We start from the raw sequence: 23,648 nt of genomic DNA, 5'->3' as shown, positions 1-23,648 counted from the left end.
GTGGTGAGCTTATACGAGCACTGGAGTTCAAAAGAAAAACTGCTGGGATGAGGGTCAGGGAAAGTTTTGCTTAAGGGTGTAACATTAGAGACCAGGCTTTCATCCTCAAGCTGAAAGGGACCTCTGGATCAAATGGTTTGACCTTTTTTCCCCTTCTTCAAAAGTCCCAAGAGGCCCCTACTTGGACATGATATATATGACAGGTATGGAATTTGGGAAGATAAGCATCACAGAAAAGGACAGGTTAGGAGGGGTGAGGCATGAACATGGAAGGAGGCTAAAAGAGGTCAGAAGAGAAAAATACACAAAGAGGGATGAACCTGCTACCAACTGGACTGAAACTTAAGTTTCCTCTATAATTTAGGGGCCCCTTAGGGAAATGGAGACAAGTGGAAAGAAAAAGGGTAGGATCTCAGATTTAAAGTCATTGTAAGTGGTTCTCGAAGTATGGTTTGGGGATCCCTGGATGTTCCCAAGACACCCTTAGGTCAAAACTATTTTCCTAGTATTAAAACATTACTTGCTTTTTTCACTTTAATTTTTCACAAGTGTACAGCAACTGACTGACTACAAGTAAATAGGAGAATCCAGCTGTCTTCTATTAATTACAGTCATGCCCCACTTAATGATCGAGACACATTCTGAAAAAAGGGTAGTTAAGCAATTTCGTCGTCGTGCAAACATCTTAGAGTGCACTTTACACAAACCTAGATGGTATAGCCTACTACACACCTAGGCTGTATGGTATACAGGCTACAAGCCTATACACCACATTAATGCACAAACACCACAAGATTAAATCAAGCAAGAGAAAAGGATGCAATCAAGAGACAAGGCAAACATGACATGTATGAGGCTGCTGTTGACATAGGATATACTGTTTTAAAGCCAACTTTTTTGTAAGCAGAAAGAGTACTCTAAAATAATGATAAAAGTATAGTAAGTACATAAATCAGTAACAGTCATTATCATTATCATGTATTATGTATTGTACATAACTGTATATGCTATACCTTATATACACGGTGGGTTTGTTTCCACCAGCATCACTACAAACACGGAATGTGATGTGTTGCACTATGACATTACAATAGTATGACATTGCTAGGTGACAGGAATTTCTTATCCGTATTATAATCTTATGTCTTTTCATGGATGTGTTTTGTGGTTGACATTATTATGCAGTGCATGACTGTATATTAGAGATTTATAAAATTCAAAAAATGTGCAATGCCACTCAAAAATTTCTTAAAGTTATGGAAAGTTCTTTTTCATAAAAATACTATTGTCATTCATAAACGTGTGTGTTTTGAAATCTGTTATATTTTATTATTAAATTGAAGGATATAATATAAACAAAACCAAAAAGTTTGAGACCTACTCAGCTAATAATATCTTCATCTGATGCTCAATTCCCTAATTTGAAGAGCCCATCCAGCACTCTTTTAGCTCAAATTTTGAGGGTAGTCTAATATTTATGGCTATGACTAGTGGAGAATTCTGCTGAGTTAGTTCCTGTTGGTGCTGATTACCTCTAAGGAACTCCAAGAAGCAGGCATGTCTCTGTTCTGAACATCTTATTTCCAACACCTCCTCTTTTTGGGGAGCAGCAGCACTATAGAGGTGACTTTTGTTGCTCTCTAAGCTCTGCCCATATAATCTGACTGCAATATTTTGGATTTTACACCGATCTTTAGTCAATTTCATCTTTGTGTTCATGGTCCCACTCTGCTCAAGATCTTTTTGGATACTGATAATGTCATCCAAATTAAATTATCTTCCAGGAAAACTGGTTAAACAGTCGTCTTCCAACTGTAACACGGTTCCAAATAAAGCCTTTGAGGGCAGAGTAAGTCCAGCAGATTTTCCTCCTTCAAGCAGGCTCTGAACCCACACGACTGTCACCCAGACTGCACAGCTGTCTTCATTGGACCCTATCTAGAGTGTCAAAGAAAACCAAGCCAGTGATGGTTACTGTTTTTCCCAAGAAAGGCACAGAAAAAACCAACAGTGATGGTTACTGTTTTTCCCAAGAAAGGTACAGAAAAAAGAACCGTGAGGACTTGGGGACACTTTAGTGGGAGTCACAGTGTCTACTGTATGGAATAAGTTCATGGCTCAATTTGGCAATAATGAGGTAGGAATCCCAGATCTGGGTTAGCTACATGGCCTAGGCAAACCTTTTTCTATTCTCCAGTTGCAAGTCAAGTTCCTAGGAAGGAACTCCCACTAATGATCTCTGATTGTTCTGAACCTAGATTTTAGGTCTCCTAAAAATGGGATTTTTAGAAAGAGACATGATACACAAAATGAAAAACAAGTTTACAAAGACAGAACCAATGAAATGGTCAATCCCTAACAAATTAGTTCAAAACAAAAAAGTATTTCAGAGAAGCAGAAGAGCCCCAAAGCAGAAAAGCAAAACAAAATACCTACAAGATCTCAGCGGTAATTCTGTGCTTCTTTCCCCCATAGAAAGGTTTAGTGTGGAAGACGATATTTGCACTATAGCCAGTTTTGGAACAATTAATACTGCATTCTCCGCCTAGTTCCACCCAGGGCACTGTGAGGATAGACCTGCAAAATCAGAAGTTTTCAGATAAGGGTCATAGCTTAAGGAACAGCAGGTTCCGCTGCTTGCTGATTAAAAGAAATGGACACAGCTCTACTTGCCTTCCATAACCATTGGGGAATGTGAGAATGTAATGCTCATCATGGTCCAGACATGAAACACAGCCTGCGGAGAGAAGGGATAGAAACTGATGACAATCTCAACTGGCCATAAGGCTCCATTGTCTGATTGACAGATACTCCATTCAATCTAGGGAAAACCAACCTTGTACCCCACCGCTACCCTCATCCCCAATACATATGCTTACATGCAAACAATGACATCCAGCCTGGCTTTCGGGGCCATTTCCTCTTACTTACACATATTATGTGTCTAGCACATATTAGAATGACATGAAATTCTCCAATTAACACTGAAGTCCACCCAATGCCCAAAGACTACATACTTACCCTGCCCTATGTTGTGCACGCCAATCGACATTCCAAGGAACTTTGATTTGGTCCAGATATGAGCATTGAATTGTATCTTCTTGTTAAAACACTCAGCATAGAAGGCTGAAACTGCAGAAATTGCTTTTAATCAGTGCACTATGTAGGTATAACCACCCCTCCAACTCTTAACTCGAAGAACAAACTAGCTCCAAGGGGGAAATCCTTTAACCCTCAAAGAAGTGCCATGAATAAGACCTTGTTTCCCCCAATGCAAGCACCCATTCAGGGCCACGTGGGCAGGGAATTTCCTGAACCATGAAGCTATGGCCAATCCTGGAGGCTTGAGATCAAAAGATCTGTCTGTTCTTATGGTCGGCAAGCACATTCCTGTCCCAGCTCTAACCTGAGCTCACCCAGTATTTCCAGTCATACCTCTGCACTGAGAAATAAGATGCTGAGGACATGCATTCTCTCCACAATGCCAGGAATATACATACTGTACAGAAACCACATCTCATTTACCTATTGATACATATTTAATCAGTGGAGTTAACAAAGTCTTTGGAATTTATATAAGGAACAGGTATGAGGAACCAGCCCTCACAGGATTGGAAGGGTATAGGCAGCCATAAAACCGATAGTACAGTGACCTCACCTATGGAACTTTTTATGACCCCTTTAGAGAGAATATTCGAAAGTGGATGTTTTAGAGAAGCTCTGTAACTTACTGGGTGGATGATGGGAAACCTGCTCAGCCACGAATGTTACACTGTTTTTGGAAACCCAGGGAACTGGTCCTTCTGAAACCAGCTCCTGAAAGCAAATATAACATCATATTTTTTTTTTTTAGTGTGGAAACACAAATGATACTGCAGAGAATCTAGTAACTGGAGGCTCCTGATACATACTTCTATTATGTCACTTAATTATACTACTGAAATTATTGCTTTGTGTCAGTCTTCCTAAGGCATTCTTGAAAGCAAGGATCATGTGCCTAACTTAGGGTCATGCCTGGCACAGAGTAAGCACTTATCAATGTCTACCAAATAAGCAGGAATAGACACATACTGCCTCTGTCTTCAGAAAGGACTGCACGTAACGTGTCATTTAAAAAGGAAAAGACATGGAGAGTCATGATTACTGAGGGACTGTGGGCACTGAGGGCTAGGGACCCCCCCTCCCCTCAATCCCTTGAGATCTTTTATATTTATTTGAGTCTTCCTTGCTTTAAATGCTAAAAGCCCTGTGGCTCAGGTCTGAGTTATCTACTCTTCCCTAGCTATACTATCATCTTAGAATATTTCACCTAATCCCAGGGCTTTAAGTGCTATCTAAATATACTAAAATCTCTGAAAGCCCCCTCTCTATTTTAGACCTCTCTCTTGAACTTAAGATTCTTAGATTGTAACTCCCAACTTGACAGCTCTACTTATATGTCTAACAGACCACTCACACTTTATATTTCAAATCAGAGTTCCTCAAACCCAATCTTCTCCTTTTTAGCAAATGACACTAACCAACTCTGAAGCCCACAGGCAAGGATTCATCTCTGACCTCCCCCAATCCATCTATTAGTTCTAACTCTAAAATATAGCTCGAATCAATGTTGTCTCTCCTGGAATAATGCCACAGCTTTCTCAGTGGTCCCCTTCTATTTTTGCCCATGTCCAAATTATTTTTCAAAAAATCATTAAATGATCATTTCAAATCAAAAATGAGATCCTGATAAGCCATAGTTATCATTATGGTCCATGAGACCTTGCATGACCTGATCTCTAAATCTCTATTCTTATCTCATGCCACTTTTTCTCCTTGTTCACTATATTCAAAATATGCTGACCCAACAACACCGCTATTCTATGGGTGGAGAGCAACTTCTGATCACTTTATAATTGTTATCTGGCCCCAAATAAAATGAAACCTTGAATCACTACGCAACTTAAGATAACTAAAAACATTAGTGCAGAACTCACTGTGTTCTCTTCAGTATCATTTGGTAATGTCCAGTGACACTGAAAGATCTCGCCCAAAATAGGGTTGTATGGCTTTTTGGCAACTGATCCTCTCCTTCCTGCGTGAAAGGCTGAGAGGTACCATTTCACAACCTGAACCATTCGGTCTCTGGCATCCTTCTGGTCACTAATGCTGCAAGGGAGAAAGACAATATTTAATGTCCTTCTTTCTGACAGGAGACAACAAGCTCACACAGCACATCTCAGCACGATCCACCCTGAGACAAGCTGAGAAGACCCAGGACCAGGAGTTACCTCAAAGCTTCTTTTTAAAATTGAGATATAATATACAAAATTAAAAACAGCAGTCTTAAGTGTTTGGTTTGATGAATCTAACAAATGCATATAACCATTTAATTCATCACCATCCAATCAAGATGTCGAACATTTCTATTAACTCTAAGTTTCCTCATCCCCTTTCCAAGTAGTCCTTACTCCTCACCCCGAGGCAAACACTGTTCCTGGTTTCCAGTACCACAGATTAGTTTTCCTAGTTCCAGAACTTCTTATAAGTGCACTGTTTAATTGCCAAATAGTTGGAAATTTTCTAGATATATCTGTTGTTGATTTCTAATCTAATTCCTCATGGTCAGAATATACCATGTATGGTTCTGATTATTTTAAATTTATTAAGTCTTCCCAGTATATGATCTATATTGATGAATGTTCCATGTTACACAAATTGTTTGGTAGTATCGAAAGGTCAACTGGGTCAAGATGATTGATAATGCTGTTTGAATTTTCTATATAGCCTTACTGATTTTTGGAGGGGTGGGTGCAGTGCATGCTGGGAGCTACCTATTCTATCAATTCCTGAGGGAGGAATTTCCAATCGCCATTGTGCACTTCTCAAAGTCTCCCTTTAGTTCAGTCATTTTTTGCTGCATGCATTTTGAAGCTTTTATTAGGTACATACACATTTGGGATTATAATGTATTCTTGATAAACTGACTTTTTATCATATAAAATATACTAATTTGTCTCTGGTAATATTTCTTGTTTTAAAAGTGTCCTTTGATACTAATACAGTGATACCAGCTTTGTTATGCTTTGTGTTTTGCACAAACTGTCTTTGTCCATCCTTTTACTTTTAATCAATCAGTGTCTTCATATTTAAAATCTCAAGCTTGCAAATAGCATACAGATGAATCTTGCTTTTTTATCCAGACTAAAAATCACTGTTCTCTTAGATGGAGTACATATGCTACTTACATTGAGTGTCATTACTGATATAGCTGCATTTAACTCTACAATCTTGATATTTGTTTTTATTTGTCCCTTTTTTTTCCTTGTTCCATTATTTCTCCTTTCCTCCTTTTTTGTAATTGAGTATTTTTAGAATTCCATTTAATCTCATCTACTGACATTTTAGTTGTACTTTTCTTTATTTTTAGGTGGTTCCTCTAAGGGATCTCAAAGTCTAAATTCTCATACAGTGAAACTATCCTTAAATCTCAAATCTGTATCTAATGAATAACTGGTACTTTGTATCTTTATTTAAATATTACCAATAAATGTTTAACCTTATTTGTTTAATTATGTATTTATTTAAAAAGTGCTATATTAATTGAAATTCTTCCCTTTGATAATTGGTTAAATGGTTCTCTTAAATCTTCCTCAAGAAGGATTGATATATATCAATCTCAGTCAATGTGCTCACTCACTGTGAAACTTCAGTGATCTGTATCTGGCTTTAGTAAGCCACAGACCAAGGCCAAGGAATGCAATTAGCAAAGACAGACTAGAACAACCCCTTATAAAGAAAAATTTCCTGCTACCACTGAAAATCAATGTGAACTCACCTCTCCGTAAATGAATCCCACTTTTAGATGACTTCTGTCTTTGTGTGTATATTTAATATTGCAAGTTTTACATTTAAAATTTATGAATCTGTCTGTAATCTGGAAACTAGACTATAAGCTCCTCAAGGGCAGACACTGTGACCTTTTCTTTTCCAGCTCACAGTGTCCTGAAAACAACGAGCACTTCAGAAAGATTTGCTGAACTTAGTTAACTGAACTTCATTAGGACACAGTATAAATAATTTCATAGTGATTACCAATCCCTGGGCCAAATAAGCTCATAGACTTGGCTCTGTAAATACTCGCTCTCAAGATGTTTTAAAGTGTTTAACTTAGTTGCCTAACAACATCATCACTATATAACCCTGGCATCTAATATAAACAAAATGTTCAATGCCACTTTTCCCCAGAGATGTTTAATAGGCAGAAGGGAATCCATCTATCGTATAAGGCAAAAGGCTATTGAGTAAAATCTTAAAAAATTGGAAACTACTGTGTTTAGTCAAATACCTCACAAACAGGTCCGGATGTGCAAAAAAGTCTGCATACATTTCTAAAAGAGATCTTCTTTCAAGAATAAATGTTGGAAGAACTACCTGAAAAACATATACATTTGACCTTGACGATCAAATTTCACTGCAGATAAACAGATTGCTGAACTGCTTAAAAAACCCCAAAACTCATCCCAATCATAACACCCACCAAGTACTCCCAGGCATCCTTTTGATACCTACTTTCCAAATTGTTCTGTTTCATAAATGCCCATTATCCTGCCCAGCAGGTGAAAAACAAGAGGCTCCGAATGTTTACATGTCACTTCCTCCGTGCAACCTCCCTTTAGCTCCCCCAATCCCCAAATCAGTGTAACAACAAGCCACTTTAGCAACTTCTGGATGCCTACCTGTTGGGGCATTACACACATATTGTCTTATTGAACTGTACAACAATCCTGCTGTGAAGAAATTATTATCCCTATTTTACGATGGAGAAAAATGAAGCTCAAAGAGGATGAGAAATGTTCTCACTGAACTGTTATTAATGTGGAATTCATAATTGGGTCTGACCTGGGGTGGGGATGGAGTCTGTGCACTTTCCTCTTTGCTGCAGCTTCTCTATCTTTAGGTGCACTAAGAAATTTATTTACTTATGAATCTGTGTCCTCAAATAATTGACAAGTTCCTAGAATGCAAGGGCCACCCTTATTTACACTTGCATTTTCAGCTACTATTACGTAGTAAGAAATTTTTAAATGACAATTGAAGAACTAAATGAAAGGAAGAAAAGAATAAAGATGTGAAGGGCTATGAATGTAGCAGAGGAGAAAAAGAAAAAAAGGGATTTGAATATGGAAAGAAAGAATGAAAGAAGGAATGAGAAATTAGGAATAACCAACCAAAAAAAGGAAGAATTTCATTAGGGAATGGAAGAAGTGTTTTTAAAATGTATATCAGATTTAAATTATTTTTTATGGAAGTAGAGCACTATAGTAAGCAAAAATTCCTTTAAACTTAGTAATTACTGCATAACTACCATATTCAGGTCCTGGCTTAAATGCTATGGAGGAGGCAAAGGTTAAGTATGAGAGAATACCAGCATTTACGTCTTAGGTGGAATGTGACAAATATCATACTAAGAGATGTTCAAATTACCCTGGAAGTTCAGGAGAGGGAAAGATCATATTCTGTTTGGGGGATCCAGAATAAGGCAGAGCTGGGAAACAATTCACTGAGGAGCTCTAGAGAATAGCCTCAGAGAAGAGCAAGGCTATAATAAAGTGAGAGAGAATAAAACAGAACAAGACATAAAGATGGGAGAACAAAAAGACATGAAGACAGGAAATGGAGTCGGACAGAAATTGACCAGTGTGGCTGGGTATATAAAGAGTACATAAATAGTGCCCATGGAACATGAACTCAGAAAGGGACACTCTAGCTACAACATTTAGAAAGTTTAATATTATTATAGAGTTTAAATTTTAAGTAAACATTTTCCTTCCACAGAACATGTGTGTTCATAATTTAAATACGGTTAGATTGGTGGTAAGCTTATGTACTGACTTAGTGAAACTTCCTACCACTCTTGGAGAACACAGAGGTTATGAATCACCAAATCAGAATGCTGAAGAACAAAAAACAGGGATAAAAACCTTTAATGTATATATACAGCTCTTACAAATCAACAAGAAAGATTACTACTGCCAGTAGAAAAATGAACAAAAGAATTGAATAGGCAATTCAAAAAAGAAGAAATGGCCAAAAACCAAAATTTTATTTGATTTATAATTCAAAAAAAAAAAAAAAAATTGCAATATTGATGAAAGCCAGCTGGGCTAGCTTGTCTTCAACATGGGTTCAAGTACTCATTTTGCCACTTCTTAGGTGTGAAGAGGCCCTGGAAAATTAAATGAACTTCTCTAAGTTTCTGTAAAATGAGGATAATTACATACCCTGTTTGTATCTTAGGGTTGTTCTTAAGACCAAGTGAGGTAAATGGAATGTGACTTAATAGTATTTCCAAACACCACAAAGTATTTGGAAAATAACTCTATTTTGAAAGAATCTGAACTGAGAAAATATCTTTATAAATAGAAGAATATTTACATATTTAAGGCATTACTGAAATAATACTTTGGAATGCATAAAAGGAATCGAAATTTCAACATCTGTTGGCAATCACAGCCATTTGTCTGTCTGTGCCAATACGGATTTCTAAAACAGCTACTTTTTTTTTTTTTTAACACATTTGGTAAAAAATAATATCATTCATAAAGTAACAAGACTTTACTGGTTACAGACCCAAATATGGATTATCTGGCAGAGGAAATTATGTGAGGCAAAAACCACAAACTGATTACAGCAGACACTGGATTGCCTACACATCTCCTTCATCACTAGTAATAGAACTCTGATTCAGTTCAGGTTCAGGCTACAGGTTGCTGTGAGAGTCACAGGATTCTCCCAGATCTCAAGAGGATAAATGTAGATTAATCTGAACCAATTATTTAATCTCCCTTGCCAGTGACTGGCTTAAAATAAACATGGACACATTCCTAGCGCCCTGGTCAATGAGATTCAACTGAAAGTCTGATGTGCCACTTCTGGAAAAGAATGTCTTTCCTAATAACAACAAAAATATTCATGAAAAAAAATTGCTTTTCTGCCTCTTGACACATTTGTATAAGGATGTGATGCCTGGAAGTGTGACAGCCATTTGGCAATGATGAGGAGAGAAGCCTGAGTGTGAAAGTCAGCATGCTGAGGATGGCAGAGCAGAGAGACTGAAGGAAACCTAGGTCCTTTCCTGAATTGTTGACCCACCAAATTAATCATTTCCAGAATTACTCTATTTCTGGACTTCTCATTGAGATAATAAACCTAGTATTGTTCAAGTTACCTTTAGGTGGGTCTTCCATTATTGGAGATCAAAATCAACAGATGTAGAAAAGAGTATTATAGATGTTGACATCTAAAATTAAGCTATAATTTTTGAAGTGACAATTCTGCTCTAGCAATTATGCAATCTAATCATCACTGAAAAAATTCTGGGAGCAAACTCCTGCAAATATTCTCTTACCTAGAATATTCCTGGCAAGTATGCTGGGTTCCACAAATTAGTGCTATCCTTGTGTTTCTGTTCTCGTTTAGATTTGGGGTGAAAAGTTTTATTGTAGACACTTGTTAGAAAGTATTATGGCTTAGTTTTTTTCTTAATTGCCCTCTAAATCTAAAACCGAAATGAAGCTTGCTACTGACAAAGCCTGCAGCTTGAGTCTTTAAAATAAGAGGGAGTAATGGAAAGATTATAGATTTTGAAATCACGGACCAGATTAAAATCTCAGTTTTGCCACAATATGATTTAGCTAAGTTACTTAACCTCCATGAGTTTTAGTGTCTTCATCTATAAAACTGAGTTAACAACAACACCTACTTTGTAGGTCTGTGGTAAGAATTAAGTGAAAGGATGAGGCTCCAAGCATAGAGGCAAGGATATACAAAAAGCACCCATATACCAGTCCCCTAAATCAACTGGGGATCCTGTTTAGAGCACTAAGTTTAAATTTAAATTCAAATCCAGACTACAATAATTGTACAGCTCAATGTGTGCCACGCAATTTTCCATACACTACCTGTTCTAATCCTTACAACAACTCTGTAAAGCAGGTCACTATGTGTCCACTTTGCATGAGAAACCTAAAGATCACAGAGGATGAGACCTGCTCAAGGTCACAATGTTTGATAATAGCAGAGGGAGAATGCTAACACAAGTCCTCTAACCCCAAAATCAGAACTCCTCCTCATTTTGATTCTGTGCACACTACACTACTTAAGATTTTTGTCCACACTACTAACCAAGCTTAATACTATTTCTTGTTTGGCCCCAATAAAATCCAAATCTTTATTCATACTATCTCTATGAAACTATTCTAGCTTTACTTATTTCATCTATTTATTAAAAATTTCAATTTACTCATTTATATATATATTAAATTACGACAAAACAAAAGTATAAACAGAAGTTTTATCATTATACTATACTTGCAGGCACACTCACCATACAATCACTAAGAATTCATACATACACATTAAGACAGCAAATGCCAAATTTGATTCTTACCTTAGTAAGATCCATTCCAAGCCTAACCTGGGACAAGAGATGCATGATAACGCTCTTGTGCTCTTCCACTGATCCTGCCTCCCCTTCATCATCCCTATCGTCATATGAATCGAAAAGGTCTAAAATAAAACAGATCTTCTTAGAATGGTGTTAAACTAGGCCAGTCTGTGCTGCTACCAGTATTACAATTTTTTTTTTTTCACACAAACGTTAAGGAAAAAAAAAGTTAAATTCTCAAACCTCACTTACCAGCATCACTTGTTCCATTGGACATGGAAGAATTAAGTGATTCTGTGGTATCTGGGCGCTTTAGGCTGTTTCCCGAGCTGCTGTGGGTCAAGACCGAGGCAGATCCAGAGGAACTAAAAAAACAATCAACTTCTTAAGCCTTTTAAGAAAGCAATTTAAAGTCATAGAAAGATGATAATTTTTATATGTATAAAAACTACTTAAAACTAATATACAGAGATAGCTGACAGAACAAACCAGACTCTTAGGAGTTAGCTGGTTATATACATATATACATACATACATACATACATACGCTTTCCAACTCTCTCCCTGTTGCTCTTATCCTGAGACTGTAAACTTTAAAGTCTGATGACCAGGTCTCCTGTCTTATATTCTTTCTACATAGTATGTTCTCAACTAAGCCATGTTCAAAGGTCAACAAATATAAGATTTGCCTCTGCTTCTAAGTTAAAATTAGAGTTCATTTTCTAATTTTGTTACTATGTATGAATGTAGATATGTCATAATTATTGGCAACAATTGCAGAACCTCAAAAATGGTACGCTATTACTTAGGTATCTGAAAGACGTCTTGTCTATATTTTTGAGATCCTTTCATATAAGTCTGCATTGGTACTAACAATCTTCTCAGTCATTAAAAAACTATTTGAAATTACAAAAATAAAAGCATATTATTTTTTACAAGTAAATTATGGTAACTGGTATTATAAGCTGGTTAAGAGTCTAAAAAATGTTTCTTCTATTATATTATTATACCTGTGATCATAACTTACCCAGGATTATTATTTGTATATTAATAAAATAATCAAAGGCATAGTTTACTTATTAAGTATAAAAACAGAAACCAAATCTCTCACTGCAGGTAATACTGATATTATTTATAAAACAGTATACCTATAATTAGTCTTTTATTACAAATTAATAGGTGCAAATCATGTATTCTAATTTAAACATATTTTGCCCTGATTACTTACCTTCATTTAATTTTTTTTATTTAATAATAAATTTTATTTTTTTAGAGTAGCTTTAGGTTCATAGCAGAACTGAGCAGAAAGTACTGAATTTCCATATGTACAACCTCCCCGACTATCGACATCCCACACCAGACTGGTATGTTTGTGACAACTATGAACCTACAACCGACACATCATGATCACTCGAGAACATAGTTTACATCAGGGCTCACTCTTGGTGCTGCATAGTCTATGGATGTTCCACCATTGTCATATTGTAGATAAAAGTTTCACTATCGTAAAAATCCTCTGTTCTCTGCCTATGATGGAACATTGGAATATTAGAACATTCTAATATTAGAATATTAGAACATATGATTTCTAATTTAAACATAGTTTGTCCTGGTTACTTACTTTCTTTTGATCTATTTTTCAAATCTCCATAGGTAACTAAATATTGCCTCTTTGATAATTTAGTAGCATGCACATCACAAGGTACTGTAACTAATGTCTACCTCACCAGTTTTAAGAGCTAATGGAAGATATGAGTAAAAGACCTAGGTAAGAGAATTCAAATTATCATTAAAGAGCTGCATGAAAATTATCTTCAAAATGTTTTGTGGCTCTTTGATATATCATCAAAATAAGAGTCAATCTTTTAAATCAACTGATCTAAAAACCCCAAATCCTTTAAAGCACGTATCTTACTGAAGATGCATTTTCAAAAGTCAAATCTATTTATGCTGTGCTTTTCCTCCTAATTCAGATTAGAAACCATGTCTGGGCCAAGTGAAATGTTCAATAAAGCTCAAAATGGAAAAAATAGGATAAATTCTCATTGATCTAATTCATAAGTTATTTCATTCAAGACAAAGGATTTAAAGAATATAGTTAAAGAAACAGCAACCTTGACCAAAAAATTATATTTATACAGGAAAGATTTATCTGCAATGTGCTAATTTATATAGAATTTAATCATAAGAGCATAAATAAACTAAATAAAAAAATTTAAAGGTTTGAACTTAATTATAATTAATTACAACAGAATCCAAAGTCTTACTGATTACCTAGTATGTCCGAACACTGCATGTGTTTATCTCCATACAATCTAAGTTCCATAACAACCCTACAAGTTAGACATGACTAGTTTCGTCACACACGGATACTCAGAGGTTCAATGACCTGCCTGAGGTCACACGGCTGCTAGAGCCATTTCAAATGCACGTCTGGTTTCAAAGCAAAAATTCTTTCTGAAATGCATGGTCATCTAGTTTATAAATGTATAAAACCATACTGCTCAATAACACAGTTCACATGTAGCTATCATTACCACAGGTCTTTAGAAACTTAACAGGGAAAAGACTTAAGTTTTCCAGTTGTGTGTGTGTGTGTGTGTGTGTGCGCGCGCGCGCCTGTACGTATGTATGTGTGCAGGCGCATGAGAGTGTGTAAGAGGGAGGGAGGGAAGGAGAGAGAGACGGAAGGAGGGAAAGACAGAGGGAGAGAGGGAGGGAGAGAGACAGACAGACATAGATATGGAGGGAGAGGGAGGGCAGAGAAGGAGAAGGGAGGAAGAGGAGGACAAGTAATAGGAGCGGGTAGAGGAAAAGCAAGAAGAAAAGACAGAAACTTGACCTGAGAGTTAGAAAACTAGTGGGAGCAGCTGACGACCAGCAGATGTTACAAGCTCAGTGCCTACAGAACACAGGCAGAGAACATAAATACTGTTAACTGTTGGGGGTACCCACTACCTGCGCAGTCGAAAACCCTCGTTGTCAGCCCTCCACATATTGAAAATACTATGTGAACAGGGCCACGTTATAAAACAATACAGCCCTGGAGCCAGCATACTTAATGTGAAGGAAAATAAAGCCCCATTAAAAAACAAAAACAAAAAACAACTGAAAAAGTCAACAAACACTGCTGAATATCTGCAGTCCCTACTAGTTTGGGAATCTAGATAGAGCATATAAAGAGTGAAACTGAGGGAGAAAAAGAATCCAGAGTGGGTTAGCTAGACATAGAACTTAACTCGATCCCTTCAATCGGGGTCAGGGGTTCCATGAACTGTGTATTTGTTATGGGATGGGTACAGGGAGAGCACACAGAATGAAGCTTACAAGAAGGAGAAAAGAAAAAAAAAGCCTATGAGCCTGCAAGTGACTTTGTAGACATGCCTATTACAAGTATAATAGGTAAGCATTTAAAATTTTTCTATTTCATAATAATTTCAAGGAAACCCCAGAAACTGGAGCCAAAGACTGGCTATCAGTGATGTATATAAAGAACAAGGAGGTTAATCACATAATATCAAGCTTTTACTAAATATAGTTATATATTTGCTTCTAGATGATAGATGAGTCCATTTTGAAATTCAATGTTGTTTAGAATGATCGCTAATGCTTAGTGTAAGGGACTGTCCTTAATTCTGTTTAAATAAAATGATGACTGACCACTTCAAAAATTAGTAACCTTTACTTTGGAATTTTCATCTAAATCCTTATTTTCTTTTAACCCCACTATCATAAAAAACATTTTAAAAAATCAAAGTGAATTTTCTACTGGCAAACTGCTAATAATGGTTTCTCATTAGTTTATTTGCCTACATAAAGAAACCAACATACTAAACCAAACCCTTTCTGCTAAACTGTCCTTAAGTTCTGAGTTCAAATTTCTCTTCCTTAACTGAAGTGTCATGTCTTAAAAGTATGTATTCACCAAATCGCATATATTTCACCTTTTCCCACATTCAAAAGCTGAATTTGATCAACTAAGTCACAAAACTTTTTAAATATAGTCGTTTTCCTTATAAATTCTGAGATTTGAGCAGTTATGAAAAAACTATACATGAATACTGTTATTTCTCAGTTTGTGTACTCACTTAAGAGAACTAGAGTCCTACACAATATTACATATTAAAAGAAATCAAGGTTCAAGGTCTAAAGACTGGTTGCTGGTACCAGGCTTACAAATTCACATATAATCATTTCCAAATTTGTAATGTCTTAAAAAGCAATGTCTTTGTCTCATAAGGTAAACTCGGTTCCTTTGTTCAGTTTCCATTCAAACTCATTTTCTCCTTGGACACATTTTCAGTTGTGTGATCACCCTGAGTATTGCATGTTAATCACTTGTCATTCCTGGTCTTACAAATTTGTAATGTCTTACTATTGTTACTGATAGTACCAAATTCGGAAAAAGCAGTGAAGTTGGAAAATGTGCCCCTGCCAAATTAAGCCAACTGCATCTACAACAAACACAGTAACATTAAAGCAAATAAATGTTAATTTGCTTTCTGTAACATCTATCGAGTGTTTGTTACATGCTAGACAATATATTAAGCCCCTGAATGACATTCTCATTTAAATGTTCACAATGGCCCCTTGAAGTTGAAACTACTATTAACCTCATTTTACAAATGAGGAAATTTAGGATTATATAGGTTAAATAACTTGACCAAGATCACACACTTCTGAGGCAAAACAGATTTAGAACCTATTCTTATGAGATTCCAGAATCCAAAGTGTTAACGATAGCAAACTGTATACCAGTAGGGCTACGAAGCATGTTGCTTATAGTCTATTACATAAATTACTTTACCTGTAAAAACCTTTTCTGTACAATGGTACATACTTAGCTTTGATTTGATGGTATAAAATGTGTCAAATGCTTTCTAATGAGGGAAAGTCTATCATCAGTACCTGTCAAAATCTGCCTGCTTAGTATTTCCGAAACCCATACACTTCCATTCCCATGCTATTACTTTAGCTCAGACTATCAATATTTCTCAATTTATTACTTGGTTTTTTGGGAAGTGGTTTCCCAACCTGCAATGTAGTGCTACTGCACTCAATTCTATGCAATTTTGGCAAATCTGTTTTTCTAAAATGCAGACCTGACCAGCAACTGCCATCGCTCATGAGAAAATGTTCAAAATTCATAAAAAGCTAAAAGACTCTTTCATGACCTGGCTCTTGTCAACCTCTATTCTATCTTTTTAAAATCTCTCCCCATCACTTACACCGCAGCCACACTCAACCAAGTTCCCCTTGCCTCCAGACCTTTCTTAAGACCTTTGCATCTCCAATAGAACATTTCCATTTCCCCCTCCTCTCCTCACTCCCATGTCCCTTCTCTCTAGTCATCCATATCTCACTTGAGGATCATATTCCCTCCTTCCTCTGTGAATCCTTCCTTGACTTCTCGTGGCTTTCTGTGCTTATTCTTACCGTAGAATGTACACCACTGGATTATAAATGTCTGTCTGTTCCCCCAAAAGACTGTAAGTTCCCTGAGGACAGAGACTGGGTCTTTTTTCACCTCTGTATCTCATCCCTCCATCTAGTATAGCGCCCGATTTATCAAGCCTTCCACCTAGTACAGCTCTCTACTCTAATGCAAAAACAAGTAATGGTAACCTCTTATTTGTATAATACTTCCTAGCATATATACTCTCATTTGACCCTCTCCTAATGTTGGTGCTATAGAAATAATGCCCAGAGTTCCATGAACCACATTGGCATCTTATTATAGCTGATGTTAATTTATTCCATTTGAATTAAGTCAAGAGTAAAATCAACATTCTCACAGAACTGGCTCTGCTAGTAAGTCAATTAAATATAAGCTGTCTTTTATACTTTTTCCAAACAGTTAACTTATACAGGAGTCTGTCATTAACACCAGTCTCAAAATCAAATTCCATTTTTAAAAATCAGGAGAGTCATTAAAATACATACTTAGTTCATCTACTTACTCTATTAAGCGCTTTGGGGATGAGCCACTTTGATGAAATTCATCAGCATCGTAGAATTCATCTTCACTGCTAGAATAAGAGAACTCCGGGACTGTATTTGGAGATAAGTTGACATGGCTTGGAGAAGTCAGACTGCTACTAGGTGGTGAGTGCCCACTGCCTAGGAAGTTAAAAGGTTTTTAATTAGAGAATAATGTTGGTAATAGAGGGGAAGAAATTATGGAGTTTCGATCAAAACAGACTTTTCTAAAGTTGAGAAAGAGTTTAGTTAAGTTGGTAGAAGTCCTTACACTATTCGTAAAGAAAATTAACATTTAAACTAGACAAAGAAAAAGGCAAATCATATTATAGAATGAGACACAGACTTTTAAATAAATGAAAAAAATGCTATGTCACCATTCTATAATTATTTTTAATATTAGGAAGGGAGCTCTTCTGATTATAATTGCAGTGCATGAGTTCTGGCATTGGAAGTCCCACAATAGATACAAGTATTGGTGGGGAGCCAGGGTTCTTATTTTATACAGTAGATACAGATACCTCAAAGTAATAGCATCAGCACTTTTACTAATTCAATTTCAAAATGGGCTAAAATCACGAGGTAATTTTTATTATTACACAGTAAAAGTACTACCAAGGAAAGAAATGTGTGGAGCAACTGCAGGAGCTTATTCTCCCATCTCAAGAGTGGTTTTGGTTTTGGCCTCCAAGTATTAACAGAGATATAAGCGAATAGTGGTTCCTTGAGTTTTGGTTGACAGGTAACTCTACATAAATTCATTTTAAAACAAGAAATCTAATACTAACATTGATAGCATCCCTGTAAATCAAAGAAAAAAATAAAGACCATAAGTCTAAATGAATTATGAAAATGCAAATTAAAATGAAGTATCCTTTTTTTTGCCTATAAACTGGTAAAAATATGAAAGACTGATAAATCTACCCTAAAAAAATACATACCTGCCAAAAGTTGTACAAAGATATTTCACTGAAGTATTGCTTATGATAGGTAAATTTTGGAAACAACCAAAAGATAATACCTGCTCAGGCAGCTGTAAAAAGAATTTTATAGACCTAACTGTATATACATGGAAAGCTCGCTAAATGTTCTCTGTTAAATGAAAAGTCAAAGTCATTTAGGTTAAAACAAAAACAATAAAAATACACAATAAAGGTACATACGTACACATATATACTCAAATGACAGAGGGAAAAGTTAAGAGGACTTTCAGCTTTTGTTTTCTGTACTTCCATATTTTCTGATTCCTTTACAATAAGAAAATAAGTATACAAGTCTAACTTGAGAAAAATTTCTTAAAAAGTCAACATAGATCTTCAAAATAAATCATAAGGTAAACAAACAATATCCTGCATAGGTTACTTAAATTATAATTATTACTAAAGCTCTGGTTCAATCACAAAGTTAACCACTTCATGTATGGAACTGTAAATGGTAAAACTGATTATCTCCAACACATACAATATACAACACATATTTCAATCTTTTCTCTTAGTAATCAAACATAAATCTTAAATATAAATGGGGAGTTATGAGAAGTAAAGGAAATATACAAATCTGTACCTGTACTATTTGGTGTTGGAGTCTGATGATGTCCCAAAGTAGCTAATACAGGTCCAACTGGTAGGGAAGATGGACGCTGCTCTGACTTACACAACTGAGTAGGTTCTAGGAGATTTGAACATATGAAATAAGTTAGAGTAACAGTCCCAATATAATTCTATTAACTGCAACGTGTGGGACTCAAAATCCTAAAGATCAGTAATTTGGGAAACTATTCCATTAAGTCAAGTTCCATGCTACTCCTTTCTGATATCCCATCCCCTTTAAACCCAATGTTGATATGCTACTGAGTACTGATTACTGAGACACCAGGCAGGGTATCAACATCCCAGTCATGGTAGGCCAACGCCTCAGTACAACTGCTCTGTAAAACCAGCGAACACTTCTGATGATAAAGTGTTTCAAAGCATCAAACCACATGAAATCTGAAATGAGGCACGGTATCTACTCTTTCAGCCATAAGCGATATTATCTCATTCTCTTAAGGATACATAAAAATTCACAGAAGAATTTCATATACTTGTAAGTATTTTTAAAGAGTTTTCTTTTTTCCAGTACAATTTCTGACTGAACTATGTCATCATTGAGAACATAATATGTTGGATGCAACAAAAAAGTAAAAGGGATCAGTATAACTAGGTATTGGCCCTAAGCCTTCCTTTGACAGTTTTTTTTTAAAAAAAAAAATACTATTTATTCCTCTACACTTAAAAATACACGTTTATTTAATTGGTAGACATCACAAATTTCATTCTTCCCTTTTTCATTATTTTAAAATAAACCATGAAGAAACCATTTGTATTGTTCAGAGCTATAAAGGATACCCCCAAAACAGAACATTCCTGGGTTACCTTCAAGCAGATCAAAATATAGTGTTTTCCTTGGCACCAAAAATCCTGTCCCACTGGCTAATCCAAGCTAGTAACCATATTTGTCTTCTATCTCACTTTGAAAATCAAAAGCCCTTTCGCTGTACTTTAAAAAACTCAATATTAAAAATATTATCATTTTTTTCCAGTTTATTTTCAGCTGTATTATTTTTTATTCCTTTAATTAAAAAGACAAAGAAAAAGAAAGAGCCCTTCAAGACTATTACGACAGTCAAATAAATTAAGTTTTTTCTCAGCAATGAATCTGTGAAACATTTTTCCAAATACTATACCTGGAGGTAAGACAGTCTGGGAAGGCATTGTGTTGATCACGGGTTCCAGGGGACTAGGTTGATATATTGCATCCACAGGATTTATAGTACTCTGAGATAAAGAAACACATTACAGTTATTTTTAATTAAATGCCTTTCCAATGCTGACCCTCCCAAATATATGAAATTGCCCACATTTCTGACAGCAAAGTCCTGATGGTAGCTATATAGATATGTTGGTCAAAATACAAAGAGAAAATGAAACAGCTTTTCTATACAGAAGTCTAAGAGTTTATTATTTCTTTAAAAAGCATAGTAAGGAGTGAAAATGGATGAATCTCTGTCATACAGAAAGGTAAAGCTAAATGGAAAAACTGGAAAGAGTTGAAAAGTGGAAGATTTCAGGAAGCGTAAACAATAACCTCTCAATTCAATTCAGTGCTTCTCAAATTCTTAATTCACCACAAATACTGTTAATAAACTTTACAACTGTGACTAGCTAATGTACCTGCAATACTAGGATCTTATCTTTCCATCCCATACTATTGCCACCTTCCATCATTGCCTATTGCACAGCACGGGCATCTAATTTTATGGTCGATAAAGGCAAAGCAATGTATCTTCTATTTGGGGGTATGTGGGGAGGAGGATTTTTTTGACGATTCAGAAAAATACAAACATCTAGTTACAATTTTAGAGGGGAAAAAAAAGTTTAGGTATCTCTGATTTCAAGCCAAGAAATTATTCTGCCAGCATGACGGCATTTTAAAAACAAGACTCCATAGCTTACTGATGCATTTCTATATGGAGAAGGGGAGATTTTAAACAAAGACTTTTGTCAGAGTAAAGTTTAGATGCAACATTTAGAAGACTATACTAGACAAAACCCAAGAAATAACAAGTTCTTTAGCTTTTCTTGATTTGGGAAACTAAACTTCAAATATATATTAAGTAGAAGTTTTAACAGAAAATACTAAAATTAGCTTTGCTGATGAATGAACCTAAAAAGTATTCATAAGAATTTTAAAGTACTTAATAATGGAAACTGAGATAATGACATTGTCTTTGTAGCATTCTCATTTAAAGTTTACATTAAAAAAAAACTGTTTAAACCCCCTCTGAATAAAAATTTTAAAATCATTAAATCAGATCTCTTAAATCAAGTGATTTGAACACAAGATTTCTTATCAATACAATAGTCTACCTACCATAAATATTCTGACTGGAAAATAAAGAACCCTTAGAGAAGGAACTCTGAAAACAACCATTAATAATAAAAAATCTAGCTAAGTGAAGTGGGGAAAAGTTTTAAAGGTTTGAGAAAAGCACAAAAGCAGAGGCTTGGGCTTTTAATTCCTTAGAATCCTTGCTCCACCAAGGACTTGGCAAGTCTCTTATCTGCTATGGGCCTCACTTTCCCAGTCTGCACAACAAAGAAATGTCTGAATTACACAGTCTCTAAGGGCTTTCTGGTTATTACTTTATGATTCTATTTTCAGATACAAACCAATCTATAATAATGATGTAAGTGTCTCAACAAGTCCTGGAGCTGTTTTTAAATAAAATAAATTCCTTATTTTACATAGTGGTTTTCTCCAAAGGACTCCAAGTGCTTTACAAAGGCAAAATTCCACCATCAGTACACTTTGATCCATAGGAATGAGAACATTATCACCTCCTTATACCCATCTATGACATAAGAAAAATTACTGAAGAGACTAAGAAATAAAATAACTTTGGAAAAAGGGACCAGAATTCTATGTTTCTAATGGAATCTTTTCCAGATGAAATGTAAGATTAGGCTTGTCAACCAAAGGAAACACTTTTATTATATTTTTTTGCATGTGTATTAAAAGTACTCAATAACTTTTGCTACTGTTGTTAACAGAAAATACATCTATTCTACACTTATCTACAGCTCTCGGTCAATCAACCTCAGACTAAAATATGTCAGATTATATTCTACACCTTGCTTTGAAAATGAATGTGCAGAGCTTGAGAAATGCAAACAAATGATAATCCTAAACCCTAATCTGTTGTGACATTGATGCAATATGACATGTAATAAATTATATGTATGTATGTATGTATGTATGTATCGCTAACATTTATAGAGTACTATTATGTGTTTGCTATGCACCTCACGAAAACATTCTAAGGAAGAAGTAGTCATTTTTCTTTATAGAGGAAACTAAGACTCTAAGGTTAAGTAACTTGCCTAAGATCACAGCTAGTTAATGGCAAGGCTGGGTGCTAGCAGTCTCGGGCCAAGGCCTAAAACATGAACACTTCTTTTTCAAAATAAAAACTCAAGAAAAAATGTTATAGTCTCTAATCAAATGATTCCAATATGTTTGTTTTCTACAAGTTTAGATTTTCTATGAGTATATATTTTCTAGGTGTTTTTAATTTCAAATGATCAAGCATTTTAGGTATGCTTTATAAAACTATTTTTTAACATAATAAAAACTAATTTTGTTTTAAGGGAAAAAACATAAAAATAATGCCAACGTGATTTTCCTAAGGGTCTTTGGGGACCATGAAATGCTAGATAACATATGTAGTCTTTTTCCATGAAGCTTACAATCTTACTTGATACCTTAGGAAGATACATTACATTGCATTTATGTCACATAATTGTTTATCATCATGGCTCAAACTCCGAATTCACATTGTGAAAAAGAGAAACAAAAATTTCAATGTGTTTAAATTTTAAAAATGTTTCTCTTATCTTTTTCTTAAGAAATATGCGAACAACATAGATATGTAACTTTTTTTCATTTTAACCCAAATGTAAAAATAAAATGCTCATCCTTTCAAGTATAATCATTAGTTTTCAAGATTTATGAAATAAGTTTCCAGATTTCAGACAAGCTGGCATTGTAAAGTCTTAGCATAAAAAAAAAGACTGCTTCAGAAATGGTCTGAAAAGAAGTCATTCAGTTATCATAAAACTTGGGTAGCTCAAACTACAAACTTTCAAACTCTAATTTTCACTTCTAGCTGGGAAATACTAACAACAATTAATTTTCTTATTAGAGGGGAAGTTGAATATAAAGGAAGAGTAAAAAGCTAAAAAGGAAGAAAGAATAAGAAAATGTCTATACGTCAAAGAATTCATGTTACAACTAGTTCCAACAGATGCAGTATATACCACAGTAGCAATGATAGTTAACACAATACACAAACTCTAAAAATAAGATAATAGAAACCTATAAACATATTTAAATAGATTAAGATGTTTCAATATGCCCCCCCTTCATCTGAGAAAAAAGTTTGACAAGAAATGGTAGCACTGTGAGTTATGCCTTATTTAGTCATAAAGCTGCGTATTCATACGATGATTAACTTTTCAAGTTAACACATGCAAAGTGATTCAATATGGACCCACATGTAGAAAAATTTTAAGATTGACATTTCCCCTCCAAATGATTGCTGAAAGATGGACAACTTTAGGAGATCAAGAAAAATTGCAAGAGTCAACAACAAAAAGCAGTGAGTAGATAAAAGAAGAATTTGCGTTGAAAAATAAGTAGA

The 23,648-nt window shown here is 35.3% G+C and overlaps 1 protein-coding gene across 7 annotated transcripts in view; it reads right to left on the bottom strand.

The window, feature by feature from the left end:
• OSBPL9 (oxysterol binding protein like 9) overlaps nt 1-23,648 on the bottom strand; it is a 111,965-nt gene that overhangs the window by 3,753 nt on the left and 84,564 nt on the right. For all 7 annotated transcript variants that reach the window (XM_039885985.1, XM_039885993.1, XM_039886022.1 and 4 more), the window contains 11 exons: nt 20,133-20,223; nt 18,971-19,075; nt 17,389-17,548; nt 11,681-11,793; nt 11,432-11,550; nt 7,328-7,413; nt 4,977-5,148; nt 3,732-3,816; nt 3,022-3,132; nt 2,674-2,737; nt 2,437-2,577 (listed from right to left, as the gene is read on the bottom strand). In XM_039885985.1, coding sequence (XP_039741919.1) covers nt 2,437-2,577; nt 2,674-2,737; nt 3,022-3,132; nt 3,732-3,816; nt 4,977-5,148; nt 7,328-7,413; nt 11,432-11,550; nt 11,681-11,793; nt 17,389-17,548; nt 18,971-19,075; nt 20,133-20,223 — 1,247 coding nt within the window. The remainder of the gene's footprint in view (nt 1-2,436; nt 2,578-2,673; nt 2,738-3,021; nt 3,133-3,731; nt 3,817-4,976; nt 5,149-7,327; nt 7,414-11,431; nt 11,551-11,680; nt 11,794-17,388; nt 17,549-18,970; nt 19,076-20,132; nt 20,224-23,648) is intronic.

This window comes from Pteropus medius, unplaced genomic scaffold (genome assembly GCF_902729225.1).
Source record: "Pteropus medius unplaced genomic scaffold, Ma_sr-lr_union100, whole genome shotgun sequence".
Lineage (NCBI taxonomy): Eukaryota > Metazoa > Chordata > Mammalia > Chiroptera > Pteropodidae > Pteropus > Pteropus medius.
Note: the sequence above shows the minus strand (reverse complement) of the source record. Positions and strands in the feature narration are given on the sequence as shown.